At 37.7% G+C, this 22,343-nt stretch overlaps 1 protein-coding gene across 5 annotated transcripts in view; it reads left to right on the forward strand.

The window, feature by feature from the left end:
• DENND1A (DENN domain containing 1A) overlaps positions 1–22,343 on the forward strand; it is a 197,705-nt gene that overhangs the window by 37,072 nt on the left and 138,290 nt on the right. For all 5 annotated transcript variants that reach the window (XM_064171293.1, XM_064171294.1, XM_064171297.1 and 2 more), the window contains exons 4-5: positions 13,018–13,067; positions 18,718–18,837. In XM_064171293.1, coding sequence (XP_064027363.1) covers positions 13,018–13,067; positions 18,718–18,837 — 170 coding nt within the window. The remainder of the gene's footprint in view (positions 1–13,017; positions 13,068–18,717; positions 18,838–22,343) is intronic.

A 22,343-nucleotide genomic window follows, 5' to 3' on the forward strand; every position in this document is an offset into this window, starting at 1 on the left:
TACAGTGATGCTACTATACAGTTAAAGCCACTTTGTAGTAAAAAAGAAGAGCAGTAGGCAGTGTAAATAGTAAATATGTGGAGTATTTGATACTTGCTTCTGAAGCGTTCAATACTCTGTGTGCATGGAGCTACCACACTTCATTCATACAGGGAGGCTTTTAAAGTGAATGCCTAATAAAATTCAATGTAGGATAGTTATAAACATTTTCCTGGTACAGTGACTCCTATTTAGGTATCAGGAAAATAGCAGCATGAATGGAAACCTTTGTGTGGGGTAGGCAGGCAGTCTGTGTAACCTGTGAGGAGATCACCTTGTGCCTTTGGTGCAGATAGTACAGCTGCTGTTTCACTGAAGTATTTTGGAGACAACTTACCCTATGAGGATAAAGCTGGGTTCTTTGGTTAAAGTCCTAAGAGATAGTGGACAGGACTAAACCCCGGACTTTGACTATCGAAAGCCATGTCAAAAGCCAGTGTCGAGAAGTTAGAAAAATCCTGAATAGGAATAGGGGAATAATTGGGTTCAAGTGTGAGGAAATGTAGTTCAAGCTACTTTCTAAACAAGTTTGATTTTTTTTTTTTTCATGTGAATTAGAATCAATATTGGAAGTTCAATAAACACAATTTTGGTTTCACCACAAATTGTTCAGCCAAGTGCAAGTATTCCTGGATACAATCATATGGCCTTTGTTATACAAGAGGTCAGACTAGATGATTGTAATGCTCCCTTCTGACCTTAAAAATCTGTGAATATATGAATAATTTAAAACGTGTCCTGCCAACCTTCATTCGTTGAGGTACTCAAATCCTGTGGGACTACTCATGTGAGTAGAGGTTGTGGGATCAGGTCTAAAGTGAGTAATCATTATCACTTATGTTTAAATGTATTGATAAAACTATAAAATATTCACTTTAAGATGGGTTTCTTTAAAATAAGAGTTATATTCTACATTGGGTTGTATAAGGCACTTGTTATCAAGGTAGTTTAGGAAGTTCTCATTTCAGTCTCCTGAGCCATTCGGTTCTCTACTGGTTCTATAGATCAGTTTGTAAACCATTTCAAAAATATTGTGTGAGAACTTGCACTATGTAGGAAATATCTTTGGGGTCTTTTGTTTGTTTGTTTTGTTTTGTTTTTTAAGTAAAACAAACCCCAAGCACCTAACAATATGGTGGCTGTGGCATTTTGAAGTTGATGTCAACTCTTCTCTCTACAATGAGAGGAAATAGCCTTGACTTACGCTAGAGGAGATTTAGGTTGGATACTAGAAGAATGTCTTCACCAAAAAAGTTCCCAAACATTGAAGCAGGGTCACCAGGGAGGTGGTTGAATCTCCATCCAAAGAGATCATTGAGGTCACCCTGCCTGCCAGAGCAGGACCAGAGTTAGAGAATGGTTTGACTCTATGATCTTAAAGGTCATTTCCAAATGAAATGATTCTGGTTCTATGTGCACATTACAGTCTTCCTTGCTATGACTGCCTGTGTTGATAAGTGCAGGAGTACTGGGTAGTACTGTCCTTTGCAAAGAGGAGAACCTCTTCTGAAACATGCATAAAATAGCTATCAGCAGGCAAGTGGTGTCTTCAAGGCAAGAGTTACAAATCAATCTCAGATATGGCATGAATTCAAAGTCATAGAACAGTTGAACAATTAGTTAATTAGAGGTCACTTTTAAATCCAGAGCTTAGTGGGATGACTTAGTTACGTAGCTTTAAAATCTGTACTGCTGATGACTAAGACTGCTTTTGAGACCATGCTATCAAATGAGCATTGATAGTACTCTGCAGCTTTTTTTCCCCTTAATGTGTCTTCTATTGCTTCTTTAATGTAGCTGTACTAAAGCAAGGATGATGCTTGTCTTGTAGCTCCTAAAGCCATCAATGTTTCAGCTTCCCTACCATGTGGAGGAGGAAACAGTTCTTTGGATTCTTGCTATTGCAACTTGTCTGCCCATACCCCAGTGCGTAAATGCATTAAAAAAGCTAAAGATTCACTGAAGTTGCTGTGAAGACAAAAGCAGGAAATAAAAATTATGGGGCTTAAAATTTATTTGGAGAGCATCCTGTGGCATGGGGAAAAGCATCAAACCAAACAAAACTGCTTGCACTTTGTTATTTAAATCTTGAGTACTTGTACCAGTTGCTGGTGCATGTAAACAGTATGAAAGTGAGCTCTAGAAGATCACTGTCCCTGGCTTTACTTTGATTTTCAAGGTGGCAGGAGATTTCCATGGCTTATTCTTGACAGCAAATGAACTTTCTAGAGTTTGAGTTTGGGGCAGTGTGGATGGAAATAGAACTTTTTTGGCTTTCCTTGTTATGTGTTGTACTTTAAAGTAGGCATGAACTTCTGTTTGCTCCACAACTCACACCCCCAGGTGATGAACTGTAAAATCAGATAATCTGTCCAGTCTTTTCAGGAGGAGGAATTTTATATCAAAGTATTGTTTCTCAGTGAAGTCAGATGGTGATTTGTTATTTCAGTAACAAGTATTCAGTTGCAGTCACCTGCAGGGTTATCACAACCCTGTGCCCTCTGCAGATTAGAGATTGGAGGGGTGGAGTGCCCTGGAGAATACAGAGCACAGAAGACGTGTAGGAGTGCCAGTGAATGTGTTGGTACTGAATGGCAAGTGTACTGAATCCCAAGTTACTGTAATACAGCCAAACAGAAGAATGTATCTTCTAGAAGGTGTCTGTTTTTTAATGCTTTACTACCTTCTCTGTGAAAGAAAACCAGTCTGTAAGAGCAACTGGAATCCTGAGGTTCTTATATACCTGGATTTCCCAGTACTGTATTTTCTCATAGCCATCATTGTGTTGGCATATTTGCTGTTGGCTTTAGTATAACTTTGGTGTAGAGCATTGGACTTCATGATGCCCTCATTGAATTTCATAGGGACTTTTATTAAAAAAAGCCTGTAGTGACAGGATAAGCGAGGGGGTAATGGCTTCAAATTGGAAGAAGCTTGATTTAGATTAGACATTAGCAGGAAATTCTTTCCCATGAGGGTGGTGAGGCACTGGAACAGGTTGCCTGCAGAAGCTGTGGAAGCTCCAAGCTTGGAAGTGTTTAAGACCAGGCTGGATGGATCCTTGAGCTACCCAGTCTATTAAGTGGTGTCCCTGAAGGGTTGGAACTGGATGATCTTTAAAGTCACTTCCAGCCAAAACCATTCTGTGATTCTATGATTTTTTAAAAAAATGTATTTTAAAGAAATTATTGGAAAGTAGCCTGAAAGCAAAGTTTTGGTGGTGATTGTTAGATGATATTGATATTCACATACTCAAATTTCAGGTGTCTGGGCAGCATAGAACTGATCGTACATTATAGGAAAAAATCAGAAATTACTCTGTTAGCTCACGGAAGTCCAAAGTTCTCAGTTCTTTACTTGGAAACCACAAGTTTCTAACTTCAGTCTAACTTTGTTCATATCAGCTGTCTTGTCTTTAAGTAAAACCTAATTTCTGTGGCTAAGGAATGTTTTTATAGCTCTGTGTTTTTATTTTCTCTAGTATATTTTTGTATTTGGAAATGTAGAAGTTGTGAAAATACTGATAAATTTGAAAAGCTGTGTCCTCTTCTGACCTTCAGTTGTCTAAGGTGATCACTGACTCCATCTCATCTTGGCAAATTTTAATGTTAGAAAAGTTGTTCTTTCCCCGAGGCCATCAGTGTCCTTATCATGTATCATCATTTCCCCCTTTCTTCTCCTTTAGAGAATTCTCAAATAGGTATGGTCTGCATGCAAGGCTGAGAAACAGGTACTGCTGGATTTTAAAATTTGGTCAGCTGTTGCCCCCTTTGGGATAGTTGTTGAGTTTTGCTGTATTTTCTTAGCTTCGAAAAAGTAGATGATACCTGTGTAGGGGAGCTGTGAAGGACCTTCATTAGTGTCCAGCCTTAAAAGTCTTCTGCAGCCAAGTGTTCTTCATAGCATTTAAAACATTTTTGTGAGAAGGCAAATCCAGGAATTGTGTCAGTTTCTGATATTTGGTAACAGAGTGCTAGGTAGGATTTGGAAGGGACCTCTAGAGGTCACAGAACCATTGGTGCTGGAAAGGACCTCTAAGATCATTAAGTCCAGCCTAGTCATGGAGTCCAACCCCCTGTCAAAGCAGGATTGCCTAGACAGGAACACATCCATGCAGGTTTTGAAAGTCTCCAGGGAAGGAGACTCCACAACCTCTCTGAGCATCCTGTTCATCCTGTTCTAGTGCTCTGTCACCCTTGGAGTAAAGAAGTTTCTCCTCATGTTGAGGTGGAACCTCCTGTGTTCTAGCTTGTACCCATTGTCCCTTGTCCTGTCACTAAGTGCCACCAAAAAGAGCCTGGCACCTTCATCCTGCCACCCATGGCATAGTATATCTGTGGTATTTTTCTTGGCAGTCATATATTTAATTTTTAAGTAACAATTTTTAAAGTGTTGCTAAGTGCAGTAGCATGATGAGACAGGCTTTCTCATTGTTTCTCTGAAATTATCTACTTTGCCCAATTGTAGGTTAGAATTCCCAGTCTGTAGCTTATTTCCTGCTAGGAGTGTTGTTAATGGAATGACTACTTGGATCCAGTACACACCCTTAATATTCTCTTAGGTAAGCAGTGTAGGAAGGAATTGGAGTCTAATGTTATTTTCTCACACTTTTTAATGTCTTGAATTTCTATAAAAGATGTTCTCAGTGAAGTGACTTAATTTTATGTGAGAGATGGTGGAATTTCTCCAGTAAGGAAGTGGCAGAAAAGTCACACTGGAGTCCTGCTTTACACAAAGGCAGAGAAGTTGCTGGTGGCAAGTTCCTACCTTTGCTTCTTGACCATAAAATTCTGCTGTTGTCTTTAAACTTTGTCAATATTTCAGATTTCTTCACATGCTTTTTCCTGGGCAAAGGGCAGAAATTGCTTTTTAAATAATATTTACTGCTCATTGAGCTACCTCTTTTTTGTTTGCTGCTTCTGTTTTTTTGATTTGGTTGTTTAGATGGTTGATAGTTTATAATATCCTAGTGATTATTTTTTCCTTTAATTTCCTGTTTGTTGTGCCTAGATGCTGCAGAAATGTCTATGAAAACTTGTACTCACCTGGAAGAAATTGCATTATTTAACAGCCAGAACAGTTTGTTTGGCTTCTTTGGGGGTAGTGTGGTGTGTGTTTTGTTTTGTTTGTTTGTTTGTTTTTTATTGGGTGTTTGGGTGGAGGTTTTCTGTGGGTTTGTTTTGTTTCTCTCTTTTCTTTATTTCTCCCTCTCCCCTTCCCCCCCACCCCCTGAAAAATGTCCTGATGGGACTGAACTACAATAAAGATTTATAAAGGCGTAGCGTAGTTAAATGAATTTAGGTTTTAATTTAGATCTGGAGCTCTGCACCTTCTCTTCTAATATGTTATATTTGTGTGCATGAATTCCCATGGTTAGCACTATCGGTTTATAGCAAAGATCAAATCTGGCCCAATCTTGTAAGTGTGACTGAAAATCTAATTGGAATAGTGCCATCATAATAGTCTCCTGCGATCATGAAGTTTGTATTAGATAAACAGAGCTCTTTTTCAGGCATTTTAGCTGATACTGTTTTAGAGAACTGCCTACATTTTTGTGAAGATTGGGCAGTGGCTGGTACAGAAGTGATTAAAAAAGCAGGATCTTGCCCGTTGATGTAAGCAGGGTATTTCTTTTGTGAAGATGTCGTGTTAACTATCCATTGCAGACCTTTATTGGTGCTTCTTGAATAATTTGTTTAAACTACACAGTACAGATTCCTTATTTTAGCACTAAGACTTACAAAGGCTTCTTTTAGCAGCCTTTAATTTTGTACTTATGTATGTGACATAGCCTGTGGCTGTGATCTCTACTGTGAATCTGCAGTTGTTTTGGGATGAAAGAAGGCGGCAGCTGGAAACTCAGTAGCTACATCTAGCTGTCTACCTAGAGAAGGCCTTGATTTCAAGTTTATCTAAACAAGCTCGACTAATCCCAACTATCTAGGGGGATCCACTGTCAAAACAAGCAGCATGGCCCTAAGGCAAACACAACCATACAGAAATGAAGGCTGGGACTTCCAATACTCCAATGACTGCATACTGGAGGCTTTTTTTTCCTGAAAGAGAGTAAGAGAGGTAGAATTTGCATAATGCCTTTTCATTGGAAACTTTTGGAAAGCTGACAGAGGTCCAGTTTATAGCCCTGTAGCCACAATACAGAGTCTATAGGAGAATCCTTGAATGACCTAACCATATTGAAAGAAAAAATGAAAGCATCGAAGTATAGCCAAGTGAGTGTGGAAAAGAGGGCTGCTGCATTGTCTAACATCTGCTCTACTTCTCGTTAGTTTTGTTCTTTGGTATTCTATGTGGACTTTGGAGAAACCTAAGACAGCCTAACATGAATCCTATAATCTTCCTTCTGAATATTTATGTAGTGTGCCAGCCTCTAAGCTGTCCTTTGCATCTTCCTACTTCCCCCTCATTTTCATGCTCTCAAATGAGGCCAACATTTCAAAAGCTAAATAAATGTTTGTGAATGTTTATAAAAGATTTGCATAAATTTGTCCTTGTTTGACAAAGATCACTTTTTTCTTATGCCAGTTCTGAAATTTTTTTAAAGGATTCAGTGCTCGTCTTGACAACAAAGTCCTGCCTCAGAGAACAATGATTGCTGATTAAGAGGGTATGCAGTTGTAGCTGAATAGAGCATTTGAGACACGTCTAAAAGGACCAGTCATCTTAAGCCAGAATTATAATACTTAACAAATGTTAGCCACAGCAGATATTTAAAGCTTTGAGTTAGATGCACCATACCTGTGCAATCCACTTACTGTGTGAGAAGTATCTGATTCTCTTTTCACAGCTACTAGTTCCTAAATGTGGGAGCAAAAAATAGTTCTCAGTTTTAGTCACTAAATGTTTAAAATGAATTTAATTTGTGTTTGTCTTGTAGCTTTCTGATATTGACACTTCTTACCTTTACCAACTGATCAATAATTTGACCTGATATTCTTTTACTGCTTGTTTGTATGTTTTTTAAATTATTTGAGAACTGAAACAATGATCCTACAACAGCTGACTTTCTAAATTTTATTTTGTTTTTTAACATGTTAGCTGAAAAACCTTTGTCTTTGAATAGAACTAAATCTTAATTTTATCAAAGAGGTTTTAAAGGCATTTATCAAGGGGATCTCCTTGAAAATATGCTTAAATATTTAATTCAGCTTTACTTTCAGATTTTTTTTTTCCACTGGAAAAAAGTAATAGTCAGTTCTGTTCTTTTGTTCTATTAGTTGAGAGGTTGAAGTTGTCATTAAGGCAAAAACTAGAGCTACTTCTCTGACACAGTTTTTATCACATCTGCTAGGCCTGTGTCCCAGGAGGAGCTGTGCAGAGCAGTGAATTCAGCATAGGCCCATTATCTACTGTTTTTGCGTATGTTGTAAAAGGAGTGAGACCTCAGGGAGGCTTGGAGCCTCCTTCCGTGTAATGTCCAAATCAGATTTGAAGGACTGGTGGCAGGAAAGCTTTGGCCTTGGGGTGTGAATTCTAAGAAACAGAGTCACAATTAGGTTTAAAAAATTCAGGGATTTTGTGCTTTATCTTGAAATATGTTTTTAGTAATGCAAGTAGAAAAGTTGCCCATCTGTGCACATATTTTGTACGTTTAAAATATTTAAATGATAGCAGGCCTCAATATGCTTAGGAAATGTTATTTAGCACATGCTCTTCCTGATACCAGCATTGTGTATGTACGTGTTGGGCTTTTTGTTTGCTTTTAAACCCCAGCATTTTCTTGAGAACAAATGGTGTTGTTTCATCCTGGGCACCATTCTCCTTCTGACCCTCATACAGGAAGAAGTGACTTTTGTAGAAGAAAAGCCCTCCCCTAATTCAAGCTTTATAATTACTCAGAGCTAATGGATTTTTAGCACAGTAAGCAAATGGACAAAGGAGTGCTATGAAATTCTATTGGACTATTAATAGAATTTAAAAAGTAGGCATAAAACTAAATTAAGGTAATTTAAATTAATGTTATTAAGCAACTTATGCTCCTGATTTTTTTTTTTATTGAAGCTTTCTTTTAAAGAAGTGAATCAAAATTAATTCTGAAAATGTTTTTACCATTAAAAATCAGTAATGCTAAGTGCTGCTGGGAGATGTAAAAGGTTTTATGATAAAGTTAATGCAAGATGAAAACAGATGCAAATTGTTTAGTTAAAATATGTTGCCTTTAGAAAAAAAAGTCTGTATTTTATCAGTTCTTCAAAAAAAACCAAAACAAACAAACAAAAAAACCCAAAAACACCCAAACTAGAAAGAGCTTTAAAATCTAGACAAATCTTGTTTTCAGTGTTATGGTTCTTGGTTTTCTCTGTGTGGTTGTCTTGCAAAATCAGCTTTTTTTGGCTGTGTGACACTGGCCTCTGCATGCAGGACACTATCTTTTTAATTTGAGGGCTAGGTTTTATAAGCTGCTTGAATTGGAATGCTTCTCCTGATTTTTAATTGCATAATTACATGGCACTTGGTGATCAGTGAGACTCTGTAATAACTTTTGGAAAATTTGAAATAAGATAATATAAGCTGACACTAATACTAAATGCAAGTTAAGGGTTACATTTTCCAAATACAAAATGTACTGATCCCTCTTTGTTACTCATAGCTGTGTTCAAGTGAGTTGTTGAATTCTTTGGGCTGGCATGCCTTTAGTGTATTTAAATTCTTTAAATGAACAGTTGAAATGTGACTGCAGTTTCCTGCCTATTATAAGTAGCAGCTTGGTAAAATGTTTAAAGTAGTTACTGAAACTTGTCCCTGAGATGCTTTATTGCACAGAAAGATGTTCTCTTTCCTGGGAGAACTGCTCTCTGGTTTCTTCTCTTTCCTTCATCAGTCTGTTGATGTCTTTTTGAAACTGTTGGTGTCCCTCTGTGCAAACAGGATGGATTTCATGTTTGTTTCATGGATTCAGATGGTATTTCAAGCTGGATAATATGGAAAACTTTTTGTATTTCCACCCTCCCTGTTTAGTATTTTGCTTACAGCAGCCTCACCTATATTTTACCTCTGGTTTAAGGTCAAGGAAATAAAACAGTATTCATCTTTTCATCACCAAGCCATCTCTTCTCTCCATGGAAAACTCATCCTACTTGCAATGCTCCATTCTGTTGTAATATTCGAGTTGTCCTCACATAAATATATATGCTTTGTGAATTATGGTTGTGGGATTTTGGAGTTTCCCTCCTACCCATGATCCACAGCTAAAAGGGTTTGACTCTACTCAGGGTAGAGTCACCCACTTTTCCCTTAGGTTTCCCAGTAGGCTTCCAAGTACAGGTACCCAACCTGTTGGGTGTTGTGGTGCTTTGTTTCCTTTCTCTGGCTCAATTATTTGAATGTCTTGCCATAGTCATTCACCATTTTTCATAAGTCTCTGCCTGTATTTTAATTTTCATCTCCAACTTCTGCTTATGATTCTTGTTCCATTTGGAATGTGTCTTTCTACAAGTAGTTTGTACACAACAGTCTGTGAGGCTCTTGCCTCAGACCAGCAATTTGGTCATCATTTTACCACTGTAGTTTAACGATAACTGCAGCATGGGCTGTTTGTTACCAATGTTCATTTGAACAAGAGAAATAAAATAATCTTGTATATCATAGAGTCTCTGAACTCGTTCCATTGACTTAGAAGTGGGAGCATGTAGGGAAAGGATTAAAAATAAGAAGGACTTAAGATACAGCTTGCATATTAATTTCACATGTGAACATGCAATATTTTTCAGCCATGTTGAACTTTCTCTACAGTTTCATCTCAATCTATGGATAATCCAGGACATTGTCCGAATGTGGAGTGTGTGTGTTCAACTCTCTTGCTTTCCACACACTTTTTGAGTATCTGTGTTTGTGTTTAGGAAATCCTTTCAGAGGCTGCCTCACCTCCATAAATTGCTGTGTTGACACAAAAGGGCTGAACACTGTATTCCTGCCTCATTTATTCTGAAAACTTTGCTACTGAAACCAAACTTAATCAATGAGCTCTGTGTTGTCTCCGATAAGTTATGTACTGGCTTTATTGATTGGGAAGGATTTTAGAAAACCCATGTGGGGTTTATAATGTCAGCAGTGTTTTGATTATGAAAAGAGTTGGAACCTTGGGACAAGGAACCAGGTGGTGTATGTCCTAAAGCCACTGGTGACACGGCTGGGCTGAATCCCCCCAGGGACACAGTTCATGCCCTGCACTTTAACTGTGGTGACTGGCTGCTATAGATGCACTTTTTGCTCATTAAAATGTTAAAAATCAAACTGCATGTAAAAAGATTTGTGAAAATATAAACTTGGGGATTGATCCAGAAAACTGGCATGTGATACCCAAGAGACACTGGTTTCAGCTACTGGGTAATTTACGCTTATCAGCTGTGTGTCCTGAATTGGTGGTGGTTGGGTTTTTTTCTCTTTTCTTTTTTTTAATTATTTTCTTTTTTTGTTGTTATTTTCCACAAGGTTTTGATTTAGAGGCATTTATGTAGGTTTTTCTTTTAAGAAAATAGGCATAGGGGAATAAAATAAGAAAGCAAGCTGCTGATACTACCTGTCAGGTAAAGATGCTGACATGGAACGATTCTCGGTTTGGTTTTGTTAAGGTTTTTGTGTGAAATTGTGAATTATTTTGTTCTCTAGGCTGTGAGTAACAATTCATCTAAAGAGGTTTGATAGAAAGTTATATATTATGTAGGAATTGCTAATCTTTAAACTGAGCATTATTTAAAAGGAGGAGGGAGGAAAGAATGAAAACAAACAACAAAAAAGCATTGCATTTATAGTAACAAGCTTGAAACTTGAGCAAAAATTGAATAGTTCTCCAATAATTGTATTCCTTACCTGCAACAGATCAGCAGTTCTGCTAATTAGAGACTAATTCTGCATGTGATTTTAATATTTTTAATAGTTAACTTAAAAATGCACCATTGTCTGTGGTGAGAAAGCTATAAATATCAAGAAACAAGTGCAAAGTAAGTTATACACTTAGCCTACAATAACACAATGCTGATGACATCCTAAAGTGTTTTATTATGTGAGTGTTTTTACTTACAGTTGCAGTAATTATTTACATCATCAAAATGATGGAGACAATAGTTTGTGAAGTTTTGAGGTGATTTATAGCTTGTTGTCTTTTAACATGGTTTCATTTCAGAATTCCGTGTAGTAGTTACAGGGCTTTAATTCTAAAAAGTAGATGTGCTGTCATTTTTTTTTGAGAGCCATTTGTATTGATAAGGCCAACAAAAATATAGACACTTTACTCTCCTGCAGTTATTATTTCGGTTGTTTTAAAAGTCTACATTTTCATCATGAAGATTTCAGTCTTGAGTAGAGAACAACTGCGTAGTAGTTAAAATGTGTCAGGATGTGTATTTTGTGTCCAAGCAGAGTAGTTCAGGTGGTCAACCTTTGTGGAAGTCAGACTCTGCACAAGGGTGAAGCCAATCACATTAATAAGGCCTTAATTCTCTGGGCATTGTTTTGTGTCAAAATGCGTATTTCTGTGGAGTTTACTCTGAAACCTTTCCTGGTTTCCTGCTGAATTTGAAAGGAGGATACTTCTTTGCTTTACATGGAATTCTTCAGTAGATCCTTTCTTGTTCTTTAAAAACAGGAGGTTCTTAAATAATCCAACAATAAACTGTCAAGAAGTCAAAGTTTCCATACCTGTTTCTCCCTGAAATCTTAAGAACTTGCACATTTTCATTGTCAAGAAACCTCCAAAGAAGAGTCTGAGCAGTTGAACCCAAGACCATTGCTAAGAATGGGATGTGCTGGTTTGAATTATGTAGGAGGAGCATGTTTTTGTAAGGGACTCAATATGTTTTCTGCTTCATTAGATAGGTTATGAGATTGATGTAGTTTATTTGTTGAATGATGGCATTGGTTTTAGAAATAAATGAAGCGAGAAGCATCAGTTTAGTTATTGGTGATAATTTATTGCTGTTGGTCAGAAAAGTGTTGAATTTATCAGAGGGTTTGTCGTTGTCAGGACTGTCTTCTTTCAGCTGAGAACAGAAATAGAATTTACATTTCAGGTCCTGAAATACAGAGGTGTGAAGGAGAATGAGCAATGAATTGGCTGGTGGTAACTGTCTGCAAACTAGGTAGAGCTTTGTGCTGGGTTGTGGGTTTTAAGTTTTAAAGTTGTTCTATAATATTCAATTCTAAAATTGAATATTATAGAACAAAGTATAGAAATTGATTACTTTTTTTTGTGAATACAATTGTTTTGAGACTAGCATGTTTATGCTGTTGCCTGTAATAACTGTTTAAAATTGGAAATTAATGTCTGTGCTGATCATGTTTTCAGTTTCTATATTCATGCTTTTTATTTGCTGCCATGCAAAGGCTGTATTTAAAAGTTGCTGTGTTTGTGGTGCTGTTTTGGAACTTCTAAAAATTGGTTTGTAGGTTAAACATTTTGTATTCATTTTAATGAGTCTTTTAACACTCATATTTTCTTTCTAGCAGCAGTAGGCAACAATAAACATTCCTGCTATGAGACCTATTGGCTGTATCTTTTGTTATTTATCTCACTGATGCTAGGAAGTATTCTCTAATCCCCCAGACCTCTGTTCCTAGGTAACAGTCAAAAGCTGTGCCAGCAGAAGTGGTCCTGCCAGGCCAAACCCATGTGGTTTGGTGTTATTCACTATGATCCATATGGTCAGGGTAGAGATTGTCCCTAGAGAGGTGTTAACACTCAACAACCCAACCTCCTCCTACTCTTCAGAGAATTGCTGGATGGCTCCTGCTGCCTGCCCATGTGTGAATCTTGATTAATTTTTCATTTTTAATGAAGTTTGATCATGTTTATTATTTCACATGATTGACTGCCTGGTACTCCTTCCATGTAATTGATAAAGCCCATATTTCTTCATCTGTCTCTTATTTCTTCAGGGCAAAGTTGTGAAATTGTGTGATGTGGTTAATATTAGATTTATTGGTCCCAACAGATGTATAAATTATCTCTTTTTCTCTCCACAGGAAGTTCTGCAGACTTTGACCAAGTTTTGTTTCCCCTTCTATGTGGACAGGTAGTGTTAGCTTTTCAAACTTTACAAGAAAATAAGCTTGTCAATAAAACCACTGTAGAAAATAAAAACCATGCCATTCTTAATGTTCTGTCTGCTTGACTGTGATTTAAAGCACTGAAGTGCAAATTATAGTCTTAGAATCACTTTTTCCTGGGGTTTTTATGGGCACCATCAAAAAAAAAAAAAGAAGTTTTAAAAGTTGGAGCTGTTCAGTGGCAGAAATAAGAGTACATTTGGGTTTACTTCTGTGTAATGCTTGGATGTAGAAATGCTTGGGTAGTCGTTGTCAGATATACATATTGCTATCAAAGCTTTGTGTGCCTGCATATCCTTTTTCTCAACTGCCAAAATTTGGGCAGAACAATGAATTACATGCTTTACATGTAAAGGCCTGGGTCTTTCTAGAATGCTGGTCTTGGTCACTGCTTAATGTGACTTCTTATTTTTAGGGTAAAAAAATCTAAGTTATAGTGGATTTGACAGGAAGTGAGATTATTTAATTTAGAAAACTCCAGACCATTTTTTTGTTTTCAGTGTTGCCTTTACTATGAGGGGGTTTTATAATGATTTCTTTAAAAGAACAAATGTTAGAATTTTGAAAGGATGTACCACTGCTTGCATCCATGAGCGTCACTTAATTGGTTAAAATCACTTAAGTCAGCTAACACACTGAATAGTTTTATTGATGGAGTGAACTGACCTTAACTGTGATTAAATTGCTAGAATTTGTTTCTTATTTCAATGAAATGTTATGTTAACAGTAGAAATTGATTTTTTCTTCATAAATCAGCATCCACTTCTAACATTGTTGTTTGTTGGAGCTGCTGTGAAATTTTTATTTAATTTTTCATATTTTTCACCCATCCATAGCCTAGCTGAGATTTCTTAGTTGTCTTGCAGTGCTGTTCACTAGTTTCTGTGAATGGAGATGAAATCTCACCATGCTTTTCTGCAGATAGGGGCCTTCATAATAGAATCACTGCTACACTTTGTCCTCTGATGTAGTAATCTGGGCTTGGAGGAAGCTGAAAGCTTGAATGGATCATGCAGACGATCTGTTCTTTCAACCCTCCAGGTGGTTCCTGCAGATCAGTGTTGAGAGCCATTGGTGAGGCACTGCTGGAGACAGCAATTATTACCAGTGCCTCCGCTGTACCTGATTTGTACATAAAAGGAGAATTTGAATATCCTGGCCTGTCAACATGAGCTACTTAACTGGGGCATGTTGGCTCAGATGACCTTTAAAAGCCATAAATACTACTTTTAATTTGGAATCACTTTTGGCTGATCATCTTTTCCCTTTCCTAATGAGAGGGAGCAGGGAGAACCTTATTTGTATTTTTCTCATGTATGTGTTTCTACTAGAAATATTTATGCTTACTATGTGTAGGCTTATTGTACCTAGGAGTTGTGTTTGTTTTGTTGTTTTTTGGTTTCTCCCAGAAATATAACATTTTGAAAGATAAGAGCATTGAAAACCCATATGGGGTGCAAATGAGAACATAATGGAAAGTGATTCCCATTTCTGGATTGGCTTGTTTGACTGAATATCACAGACTGTCACTGAAAAGACTGCAAGCCAACCATTGTGAGCATAAAAGAGAGATTGTAACCAACAGCATACATAATTATGTGAAATTAAGAATTTCTCCAGAAGGTAGAGAATGCCCCAAAATTAAGGACATGGCAGTTGAAAGAGGTGTCTATGCTGCTTCTCTTCCTGATGTTAAAATACACATGTGCATAGGTGAGTCTGTGGGAGTTTATATACAAATGAATGCTTGTTGTATAGATAAACAAATGCTTGCTACCTTTGAAATGTGTGTGGGAATTAACCTGGCAGTTACAGTAGGGGAGAAAACTGCCATTTATCACTGGATGCAAATGAATGTGATGTGACCATGATAAAGAGAAAGATACAGTGCATCTAAAGTGAAAAATGTCCTTCAGCCTTTAGCTACTTCCGAGTTTAGAACTAATTGAATACAGGTTCTTAGAAGCTATTTCTGGAACTCAACTAGTGATGAGTTTGCACTAATTGGTCTTTTCCCTCTCTGTTTACTGTTAAGCAACTACTGAGTGTTTATTTATACATTCCTTGTATAGCATTTAAAGTAAAGTTATTTAAAGTAGTGAGCAGGTAGCCCCATAGTGAAATTACTTCAGATGAGGATTTAGTATTTTTCTGTCTTCTCAGTAAACATTTTTTCAACTTTGAGATGAAAAGAAATTGCTTCTAAAATAAATACTGGTTTCAGTTTTATGTCAGAAAGGTACTCACAGCCATATCTTACAGAGTTGACTAGCACTCTCTAGTGGGATTTTATCTCTCTGTATGTGCCTGGGAAGTGAGATGTTGGGTCAGGTCTCCAGTTACTGTAATTCTTAGTCCTCAGAGTGTTTTTTAAATATATACTGCTTTGTCCATTCTGAACAAAAAGAGAGAGAAACACGGAGTGGTTTCAGGAAAGACAATCTAAATACTTGGGTGCTATTTCCAGGTAACTAAGTGGCCTTGTCAGCCGTGACAGTTTTAGTATTAGGATCTTGCCACAGTATTGAGACGTTTTTAAATGTTTATTCTTAATAGAGCAGTGGAAATACTGGCTCCTTCTTCAGATAACTTGAGTTGAGGCTTGCTCTTCTGACTTTGATGTTAAAAAATAGTATTTCTTCCACAAGTGATGAGAAAGGACCTAAATCTTCACCTATATATGTGCCTCTGTTAAAAGGCTACATGATTCGTGAAGCAGGTGCCAAAAGCTGAAGATGTGTTACTGCCTCTGTCTCATAACAACTTCAGGTGATGGTAGCACATCAAGAGTTTGAGTCAGGTGGATATCTTCTGCATGATTTTTTTGCTGTGCTGAAGTTTTTGCCACTCATTTACATAAACTCTTCATTTTTGTATTGATTCTTATATCTATTGTTGCGGGTGTTCCAAAACCACTAGGGACAAATTGCTATGGCAGTGGACCGTGAATTTTCTACTCCTATGAAAGCAGGATCAAGGCAGAGGATATTCTTCAACTGAAGGAGTGAAAAACTTCACCTCAGGCAAATTTTGTATCAGGATCATTTGTGTTAGTCAGATAAAGCTGGTCATGAGGGATTTTGAAGAATTCACTCTTCCTTTCTCCCCTTCCCTCCAACCCTAACTTCTATTTGCCCATGATTTATGGTGCTGCTATCCTGCTAGGCTCTAAACAGACCTTCTTCCCATTTGAAAATAGAACTATGAATCTTAAGTATTGATATTAAGATCTTAGGTAAAGTACTTTTTATCTGGAGAAGTGACAAGTGAGCAAGACCCATCAGACATACTTAATTCCTGCAGAATGCATGAGTACAAGGATGTTTAGGTTCACTTTGATGGAACTTACTGACTTGTCACAATTGTTCCATAAACGAGCTTCTCCCTGCTGCAAATGAAATGTTGTTTTTCTCCCTCTTCCATAATTTGTCAGCTAGAATGCTATTTCTCACACACGCTCTGCTCTCAACCTTGTTAAAATTAAGCATATAATCCCCTTTTAAAACACCCTACTAAAATCACCATAGTAACATTACTTCCAAGCTTTACAGATAAAACACACCACCAGTAAGGGATTTTTTGGTATCCCCAGCAGCTCAGTGTGGTTTATGGAAATGGTTGCCCTGTTGACATTTAGATTTCAGTAGGATGATAGTACTTACACCTTTGAATTCTCAGAATGATGAAATGCTTTTAAATATCTGTCTCTCTGTTCATCTGTGAATTTGGAGCACTTTTTTTGTCTTCATCATTGCATGTTTTTTCTTCCTGGTTTGGAATCCACTGAAGGATTCTTCTTTCTAAGGTGGACAGTGACACCTTTGCAATTCAGATTCAACTTCTATTTCTGAAAGTCTATTTTCATCTTTTTCTGTAGGCACTAAGTGTAGAATAGAATAGAATCAACCAGGATGAAAGAGACCTCCAAGATCATCCAGTCCAACCTATCCCCCAGCCCTATCCAGTCAACCAGACCACGGCACTAAGTGCCTCATCCAGTCTTTTCTTGAACACCTCCAGGGATGGTGCCTCCACCACCTCCCTGGGCAGCCCATTCCAATGGGAAATCACTCTCTCTCTGAAGAACTTCCTCCCACAGAATAGGCTTATTGTGCTATATATGGCATCATAGAAGTGAGTACCTGCTTTTAAGGCTTCTGACTGTTAAGTGGCCTTGAATTTGATGGGATATTTTGGTGATGCCACAGAACTGACTTGTAAAGCTGCTGCCGGTGGAAACACCAGTCAGTTCTCAGTAATCCTGACATAAACTAGAACGTGACATGAAATAAGTGTTAAATTCCTGTCATTATGAGGGTCTCAAACTGATCTGAAATTGGGTGACAAACCCTTTAAGAATTACATTAGCCCCAGCTTCACCACTCAGTGTCATAATTTCTGTTAAACAGTAAAACTGTATCTCTGCAAACTGGGAGGTGAGTTGGTTGTGTTTTATATGGGATCTGCCATTGCTGTACAGAAGATCTTTGTTAGTTTTAGACAAATGTGCTAATATCTCAAGTACGTAGTTTTTGTTAATGATTAGCATTCAGAAAGTGCTGGGCTTCAAATGTAAAGCATCATATTTTGGTACTATTTTGAGCATAACCCATCAGTGGTAAAATGCAGGTGTTAACCAGAGTATTTTTAAAGACACAACTTTCAAAATGTTTGGGGTTGGGAATTGTTTGTTTGTTTGGATGGTCTGGTTCTTGGGTTTTGTGCTGTTTCTTTTGGTGGTGGTTGTTGTTGGTTATGGTGGTTTGTTTTGTTTTCCAAAACCGTGTTTTTATAGTTTGGACAACTTTTCCTGTAGTGGTACTTTCCACTGTGGTGTGAGTGGGAGCTGGCCGTCTAAGAGTATTATTAGTTCACTTGTGCTGTTCTCAGAGCTGTTAAGATCCTGCAGATGAGGCAGATTGCTCTTAATTTCAAAAGACCATGTAGACGTCTTACCAAATGATTTTTATAGTCACGGCTGGCTTGAGCACAGTGTATTTTTGATTCTCATTTCTCTTTTTTTCCTATGCACACTATTCTGGTCTTTCTTTTAACTGGTTGCCTGGCTGCCAGTGTAAAGGAGAGTCACCTGGCTTGGTTCCAGTTACTGAACAGTTTGGAATTATGTATCTGGCATACATGCAGAATTGGTATATGGATACTAAAGTTTCTCTAAGTTAGTATCCAAGTGTTGAAGAAGCTTAGCATGTTATTAAACATTGTCTTGCTCTTGGACTAAACCAATTCTTAAATGGAGAGTAATAAAGAAATATTTTGGGTTATGTGAGAGAACATGGATTTGGTTTGTACAGTGTGTACTGCACTGAAGATGGCTGATAGTCATAACCGTTTTCATTTAAAGATAAATGCATTTTTAGTATCCTCCCACACTTAAAAAATGGGTAAAAAGGCCTAAAAAAAAAGAAATCACTCCTCCCTCACCAAGAAACCAGGATATTTAGGTTTCTAGTGGGTGTATATTCAAAGTTAATCTCCCCAAAAAAAAAACTCTGCTGAAAGAGGAAGTGTTACAGGTTCAACGACCTAAACTAGATACTTTTGACACAGAGTTAGCTCGGCATTAATATTTTTTTCCTCTTCTCTCTTTATTTTCAGCCATGCAGTTAACCAAGTTGGGCAGAACTTTACATTTGTGCTTACAGACATTGACAGCAAACAGAGGTTTGGATTCTGTCGCCTATCTTCTGGGGCCAAGAGCTGCTTCTGTATCTTAAGGTAGGTCTGTGGTTTGGCTTTTGGCTGACTCTAGGGAACAGTGTTTGACTTTCCGTGCTACGCTGCAATTATAATTTCCAGCTGTTCAGAATTTTCCTATCTGGTCCTCAAAGTCACTGCTCTTCAGCAGAAGTGATGCAAAATATCTTGCACTTTGAGTTCCTCTATAGATAACTATATTTGTTTGTAGTCAATGTTCTTAAGTTAACAATGTGGGAAAAAAAAAGGTCTCTTTGCAGTAATTTGATATGACATAGCATGATGGCAGCTGTTATCTTTAGCTGTCACAACTGATCTTGTTAAGACATTTTGTGGACATTTGTATATGCAAGTTTTATTAACAAAGCATCTGTTGGTAACAGAGAGAATGTCACTGGTGCTCTCTAAGTCCTAAAAGTTTGTGTGTATGTGTTTTAGTCTGTCCCACTGAAGGGTTTGTGAAGTTTGTCATAATAAAGACTGTTAGTGGAAGTTGAAAGTAATGCATTTGATACAAAGCAAGCAAGAGACTCTTATCAGATTATTTTTTTATGACCTCCCATGGATGTGTTGAAGTATAGTCTGTAATTGTCTGTTAACATTGGCTGCAAGAAATGGTGCAAGTAAAATCAATTTTAGTATCTGTCAATACACTTACTTCCACTAGGAACTTTGATGGATTGCAGGTTTCCAAATGGCATTCAGCCTGTCTTGTTTTAAACAAGTTTTAGAATGGTCTGTCTTCTGCTCTCTGCTTTTTGCAAGTTCAGGAGCAATGGCCCAGGTAAAGGCAGAGTTAACTGTGTGAACAGCCAGGAGGGTGACTGAAGCTCAAGCAATAACAATTGAGGACACCTTCCTCTGTGAGCCATTGTTGATATCTGCCTTGGTCATCTCTAGCTTGCTTTTCATGTGAGAGTAGCCAGTGTAAGAGCAAGAACCTGTCTTTTCCCTGTAAGTACTGTGTGTTACACATGATCAAATGGCTGTGTGACCCCTCTGTTGTGAAATAAAGCAGAACCTACTAAATTCAAGGACACTTCTCATTCCTTTGGGTTTGTACAGCAGTGACAGGGAGTAGATTTGGGATCCCTGTACATATTTATAATGAATGCCTGTGCCATTTGTGCTGGCACTAGGATAGTGAAGATACCAAATGTTTCTTGACTTGTACTTCAGCATTATACTGATGGCAGTGATCTGCTTACTAGGCCTTCACTGAAAAAACTTAACGTTTGGAGAAATTGTTGTGAAAGCTACCAAAATTACTAAATAATTGGGTGACAGGTGTTTTCTGAGCGTTTTCCTTCCTTTCTTTTCTCTAGTAGATGTTTTCACTATTATTAGCTATGGCAGTCCAGCAATATGGACTGTGTGCTGGAGGCAGGAAGGTGTTTCCCTGGCGCTCTCTCCATAGCTGCTGCCCTGTCAGCTGGGGTGCTGATTCACTCATGTGGGAAGTGTCTGGTTACATAAGGTAACTTTTCCTGATTAATGACAAATTAAAGGGGAAACAGTTTAAAAAGAAAATCTGAATGAGGAGTCCCTTCTTGATCTCTCCTGGATAAGAGTTCCTTGCTGTCAGCTCCCTTATGTTGAGTGAATGCCCAGAAGAAATGGAGGAGTTCTGTTGTAGTTAAATGCCTTCTGCTTCAACTCATAACCAAAAAAAAAAAAGGGGGGAGTTCTAGTTTCAGTTAACTGGGACTCTCTTAGCTTCATTTCTATTGTTTCTTTCTCCTAATGAGAAATGAACTAATGAGAAAATGAAAGTTTATCATTAATGCAAGGGGAGTGCAAATGGTAGAGGATAATAAAGAATGTAAAGCAGCGGTATGCTCTGTTCCCAGGACTGCAGCACACAGTGTGGATGTGAATCTTCTCTGTGTCCTTTCTGAATTAAAGGATGCTGTGTGGCAACTGGGTGGGTCAGGACATGCTGAAGAATGTAAGAATGATAGGGAAAAACAAATGGGGATTAAAAGAATGTTTGTTTGGTTTTTAGATTACAAGTCGGATGGTAGCAAGCTTCAAGTATTCCTTGCTGTCCTCAGTGATGGCATAAAATTAAGTGATACTGCTTAGTAGTGGAGACGATTTTTGCCCATTTGTCAGTCAGAGATTTTGTCTGTCTGGTCATGGTCAAATGATTTGGAGGTGGAAAATCGTCACATGTTTAGGTTCATTATTGAAGAGGAACAGGAGAAAAAGGAAATTCTTTTCACTCAGTCAGTGCTTTTAAAAAAATGTCTGCAGAGGTCTGGAAGCAAAGTTTAAAGCTGAGACAGTACTCAGAAGGCCAGAAGTCAAGGTCTGGACTTTGAGTTTTAAAGTGACCCAGAGACTTTTTCGTGTGATAGAAAGTACAGTAAAGGCGCTGAAGTTATCCACATGGATATGGCTCCTGTGGCCATCAGAAAGGCAGTTCCATTTTACAGAGTAACTCTTTTGGCTGTTTTAACCAGTACTGTTTAGAAATCCACTTTCAAGATAGTTTTCATAGTTTCATTCCTGCTGTGGTTAGTTAGCATCACAGATTTATGAAAATCTTTGATTAAGTTTAAAAACTACATCTTCTAGCTGTTCTGTGATTTCCTTTTCATGTAGAACCGGTGACTCTGTCTCTCTTACTCCGTTTCCTTTTTTCTCCACTTCATTTGTAGCTAATCATAAAACTACAGTGATCAAACATTGTCTGTACCACCAAGCTGTAGAGTGCTCTTATGCACAGATGACTCTTTTCTGCATTTCAGTCAGCAGAGGGCAGACAAAGGCACAAAACAGGGGTCACACATTGGCTGGTAGGGTTTTGAGGTCCTGAGTGGTGAAGTGAATTGAAAAAACCCCACAAGGTCACGTACCACACATCAAAATCTCCTGGGTAACTTGGAATTCTGGACTGCCTTTTGCAATGCAAGATGTTACTAAACTAAAATATGCTTCTAAATGATTTTCTTTTCTGAATGATGAATGTAGAGTAACTTGAGAGCTGATGTCCAAGTTGTCAAATTTTAAGTTGTAATTTGGTAATTTTAATACCCTAAAAAATATTCCATGCCAAACGACTTTTTTTCTTGTAAGACTTCATTTAAGGACATAAGGTTTTTGGCTGAAATGAAACAAATCCTATTGGATATGTATTAAGAAGCTGATTTTTTATGTTTGTTTCTGGAGTTTTGTTTCATGAGCTCTAGAAGGTGAACAGTATAGCTACTTGTGAATTCAGTGAGGGGCTGCAGTCTTATAATCTCAGTGATGAAAAGTAAAATAACAGTATAGATTTCTACTTTCTTGTATTTGGAAAGGATATAAATGCCTTCTGATTCTTAGGAATTTTGCATGCTGAGGGCCTTAGTGTTCATCTCCTCATTGTTTCAGTGACAGATCTCCTTACTAGCTTACTCATCTTTTCATATTTCCATCAACTCCGGGTTTACTGAATTCTCCCAAGGTGGTTTGTTGATTACGCTCTGGATGTTTGTTCAGTGGCTCAGCTGTATCTTTCTTTTTGGCTAACTCCTGTGACT

Source organism: Pogoniulus pusillus, chromosome 35, assembly GCF_015220805.1.
Source record: "Pogoniulus pusillus isolate bPogPus1 chromosome 35, bPogPus1.pri, whole genome shotgun sequence".
Classification (NCBI taxonomy): Eukaryota; Metazoa; Chordata; class Aves; order Piciformes; family Lybiidae; genus Pogoniulus; species Pogoniulus pusillus.